The sequence below is a fragment of the Hemibagrus wyckioides genome, linkage group LG01 (assembly GCF_019097595.1).
Source record: "Hemibagrus wyckioides isolate EC202008001 linkage group LG01, SWU_Hwy_1.0, whole genome shotgun sequence".
NCBI lineage: Eukaryota > Metazoa > Chordata > Actinopteri > Siluriformes > Bagridae > Hemibagrus > Hemibagrus wyckioides.
The window spans coordinates 34,863,369-34,868,198 of record NC_080710.1 but is presented as its reverse complement, the minus strand read 5'-3'; the positions used below and the strand labels follow the sequence as shown (position 1 = coordinate 34,868,198).

The following is a 4,830-nucleotide window of genomic DNA, read 5'->3' as shown; positions in this document are numbered from 1 at the left end:
TGGTTTAGTGTAGATGTAGGTGTTTATAGTGGTTTAGTGTAGATGTAGGTGTTTATATAATAGTTTAGAGTAGATGTAGGTGTTTATAGTGGTTTAGTGTAGATGTAGGTGTTTATATAATAGTTTAGAGTAGATGTAGGTGTTTATACTGGTTTAGTGTAGATGTAGGTGTTTATATAATAGTTTAGAGTAGATGTAGGTGTTTATACTGGTTTAGTGTAGATGTAGGTGTTTAAAGTGGTTTAGTGTAGATGTAGGTGTTTATAGTGGTTTAGTGTAGATGTAGGTGTTCATAGTGGTTCAGTGTAGATGTAGGTGTTTATATAATAGTTTAGAGTAGATGTAGGTGTTTATAGTTGTTTAGTGTAGATGTAGGTGTTTATAGTGGTTTAGTGTTGATGTAGGTGTTTATAGTGGTTCAGTGTAGATGTAGGTGTTTATAGTGGTTTAGGGTGGATGTAGGTGTTTATAGTGGTTTAGTGTAGATGTAGGTGTTTATAGTGGTTCAGTGTAGATGTAGGTCTTCATAGTGGTTTAGTGTAGATGTAGGTGTTTATAGTGGTTTAGGGTGGATGTAGGTGTTTATAGTTGTTTAGTGTAGATGTAGGTGTTTATAGTTGTTTAGTGTAGATGTAGGTGTTTATAGTGGTTTAGTGTTGATGTAGGTGTTTATAGTGGTTCAGTGTAGATGTAGGTGTTTATAGTGGTTTAGGGTGGATGTAGGTGTTTATAGTGGTTTAGTGTAGATGTAGGTGTTCATAGTGAATCTAGATAGACATTGGTGTTTATTGTAGCTTTGGATGGATGTAGCTTTTTTTATAGTGGTTCAGGGTAGATGCAGGTATTTATATTGTGGTTTAGTTTAGATGAAGGTGTTTATAGTTGTTTAGTGTAGATGTAGGTGTTTATAGTGGTTCAGTGTAGATGTAGGTGTTTATAGTGGTTCAGTGTAGATGTAGGTGTTTATAGTGGTTTAGTGTAGATGTAGGTGTTTATATAATAGTTTAGAGTAGATGTAGGTGTTTATAGTGGTTTAGTGTAGATGTAGGTGTTTAAAGTGGTTTAGTGTAGATGTAGGTGTTTATAGTGGTTCAGTGTAGATGTAGGTGTTTATCGTGGTTCAGTGTAGATGTAGGTGTTTATAGTGGTTCAGTGTAGATGTAGGTGTTTATAGTGGTTTAGTGTAGATGTAGGTGTTTATATAATAGTTTAGAGAAGATGTAGGTGTTTATAGTGGTTTAGTGTAGATGTAGGTGTTCATAGTGGTTCAGTGTAGATGTAGGTGTTTACATAATAGTTTAGAGTAGATGTAGGTGTTTATAGTTGTTTAGTGGAGATGTAGGTCTTCATAGTGGTTTAGTGTAGATGTAGGTGTTTATAGTGGTTTAGGGTGGATGTAGGTGTTTATAGTTGTTTAGTGTAGATGTAGGTGTTTATAGTGGTTCAGTGTAGATGTAGGTGTTTATTGTGGTTCAGTGTAGATGTAGGTCTTTATAGTGGTTTAGGGTGGATGTAGGTGTTTATAGTGGTTTAGGGTGGATGTAGGTGTTTATAGTGGTTTAGTGTAGATGTAGGTGTTTATAGTGGTTTAGGGTGGATGTAGGTGTTTATAGTGGTTTAGTGTAGATGTAGGTGTTTATAGTGGTTCAGTGTAGATGTAGGTCTTTATAGTGGTTTAGGGTGGATGTAGGTGTTTATAGTGGTTTAGTGTAGATGTAGGTGTTTATAGTGGTTTAGTGTAGATGTAGGTGTTTATAGTGGTTTAGGGTGGATATACACTCTATTGCCAAAAGTATTCTCTCACCTGCCTTGACTCGCATATGAACTTAAGTGACATCCCTTTCCTAATCCATAGGGTTCAATATGACGTCGGTCCACCCTTTGCAGCTATAACAGCTTCAACTCTTCTGGGAAGGCTGTCCACAAGGTTTAGGAGTGTGTTTATGGGAATTTTTGACCATTCTTCCAGAAGCGCATTTGTGAGGTCACACACTGATGTTGGACGAGAAGGCCTGGCTCTCAGTCTCCGCTCTAATTCATCCCAAAGGTGTTCTATCTGGTGTTTATATAGTAGTTTAGGGTGGATGTAGGTGTTCATAGCACTTCATAGCATATTGGTGTTTATTGTAAATTCGGATGGATGGATTTGCTGTTAGTGGTTCGGGTTGGACGTACTGTACTTGTTTATTGTAGCTCAGGGTGGACATAAGTGTATAAAGTGGTTAAGGTTGAATGTAGGTGTTTATTGTAGCTTAGGGTGGATGTAGGTGGATGTTTTTTCAGCGTTTGTGGATCTGAATGTCTGCATCTGTACTAAGGCCTCTGTTTCCATGACAACCAATGGCCAAAAATAGCTCCATCCATCCTCTCTCTCTCTCTCTCTCTCTCTCTCTCTCTCTCTCTCTCTCTCCCTTCACCCAGAATGCTTCAGCCTCTTGTGTTGCCATGGAAACTCTTGAATGCCATGGTGATGATCCTAACCACTGCAGCTTGCAGCAGACCTGTGTGTGTGTGTGTGTGTGTGTTTATTCTAATGGCCAGTGTCAACTTTCAGTTGATAAATTTTCATAAAATGACACAAAAAATGAAAAGGTCTTGGTTCTATCTGTGTGTGTGTATGTGTGTGTGTGTGGTTTGGGCAGGGAGAGAGATTAATACTGTGTAACACTTCCATCTGTTGGCCATGTCACATTACTACATACGGTTGTTCGTTCTAATGTCTTTTAGTATGACAAAATAAAAAAATAGATGAAAACAGTGCCATCTGGAGAGCTGATTAAAGGCTATTATCATGACATCTGCATTGATAAAAAAGAACACATAGATACATTTAATAAAGTTATCATGTATTAAGTCATCATATATGCCGTTTGTAACGTCTATCGTCTGCCTGTTCCTGTAGCAGCTAGCTGGCCAACAGGAAGATCAGACTGTTGTGGAAAAAGACAAAACAAAACAAAACAGTGTCTAATATGCAGATCAGACCTTGGCTCACTTGGATTCAGAATTCCAATAAAAAGAAATGGTCAAAATGAGATATATTTTGTGTTATGGTCCAGTATGTGGATAAGAATTCTGTGTACAGTAATTCAATTCAATTTTATTTGTTTAGCACTTTTAACAATGGACATTGTCAAAGCAACTAAAGCAGTAATCGAGTTCTGTTCATTAAATGAAGCTTATTCTGTGGTTTCACTGGGATTAGAGGCTGATCTATAGCTGAGATAGTAGTGTCATTAGGATTAGTCTCCAATATAAATATCTGATTGTAGTTTAAAACAGAATCCACAATCACAGCAAGATGAATTCATGATGAAATGTATTTATTTCTCTCCTCTATGACTTGATGTTATGTCTTTAAATTTTAAAATAAATCTTCATTTCTTCATTCAAACCAACTTTAGTCCATTTTACTCTCCTTTAGTCCTTTTTTTCCACGGTGACAGCTGAGAGAGAGAGACAGAAAGAGAATGACAGAAAATAACAGACAGGGAAAGACAATGATTAGCAATACAAAGATGAATATAATAAAGAAAAAGATAAGTGCAACACACAAACACACACCTCGGATCTCAAGTGTACACGCCACCTCGTCTTGTCCGAGCTCGTTAACGGCCATGCAGGAGTATTTTCCTCCGTCAAAGGCACTCGGTTTGCGGATGTTCAGTGTTAAAACTCCCTGATTGTTCTGCATCAGATACTTTGGGTCATCACCGATTATCATCCTGTTCTTCATCCAGATGATCTTAGGCTGCAAACAAACAAAAACTATCATAGTCAAATACAGAGTTTGCAGGCTTTCATAGACTTCTTTCTATTTATCCTTCCGGGTCTGTTTAGCAAAACAATGATGTGCTGTGTTTATGAAGTTGAAAATTAATGTGTATGCAGGATTGCTGGGAAAGTGTCACAATTATCCGTGACGGAGTCGCCCCTAAGGTGTGGCTCTCGATTGTGCAAGGACCACAGTGAAGCCCACAGAGAGAGTGCTGAACACGTCAAGGACCACATGGAGACAGAGAAACACAGCGAGGCCCATGGGGGGAGTGATGAACACAGCAAGGCTCACGGGAGGAGCCAGAAACATGACGAGGCCCAAAGGGGAGTGAGAAACATGGTGAGGCCCATGGAGGAAGCAAGGAACAGTGAGGCCCTTGGGGGGAGTGAAGTGAGGGGTAGGTTGAGGGGTAACATCCTCTGCAGGGCAGGGGAGCAGATCAACGTTCTCTGCGAGACTAGGAAGAAGAACAATGTCCCTTCTGGTATGAGATCAAGATGAATCCACTACAGAGCTAAGAACTGTGGCAGTAGTGTGGGTAGTTGGTCTCCTCCACACCATTGCCCCAACACAGGGGAGGCCTCTGGGCATAAGGTTACCCTCAAGCTTAGCAGTGAGCTAGCCCAGGAGAGCCATAATCCTGTTGAAGCACTTTTGGTTCTCCTGGAACTGTCTTGTTGTCCCCTGCACTACATAAATAAATTCTGCTGATTTTATTGTGGTCAGGAATTAGGGGCTGAAGGTGGATACAGAAATCCATTTATGTACATAAGAAAAAAGAAACTATAAAACTGTGACACAGAAAAAAAGCAGATCAGGGCTGTGGCAGAACAAACACATGTTCTGCCACAGGGGGTTACATGGGGTAACAACAAAGGCACGCAGCAACATAAACAAAAACACAACAGATTATAAAATGTATGTGCCGGGTTGTCCTCTGGTGGTCTGGTGGGTGAGTCTCCCAAATATCTATGACAGTCCCCCTCTCCAAGGTGTGGCTCCCGACACACCAACACCTGACTGGAACTGGAACTCTCAGGGGTTCCAGTACA

At 39.8% G+C, this 4,830-nt stretch overlaps 1 protein-coding gene across 2 annotated transcripts in view; it reads right to left on the bottom strand.

The window, feature by feature from the left end:
- Positions 1 to 3,073: 3,073 nt before the first annotated feature.
- The window catches only part of mybpc2b (myosin binding protein Cb), a 43,279-nt gene continuing 41,522 nt past the window's right edge, over positions 3,074 to 4,830 (bottom strand). For both annotated transcript variants that reach the window (XM_058400707.1, XM_058400697.1), the window contains 2 exons: positions 3,565 to 3,751; positions 3,074 to 3,446 (listed from right to left, as the gene is read on the bottom strand). In XM_058400707.1, the coding sequence (XP_058256690.1) occupies positions 3,421 to 3,446; positions 3,565 to 3,751 (213 nt within the window). In that variant the 3' untranslated portion in view covers positions 3,074 to 3,420. The remainder of the gene's footprint in view (positions 3,447 to 3,564; positions 3,752 to 4,830) is intronic.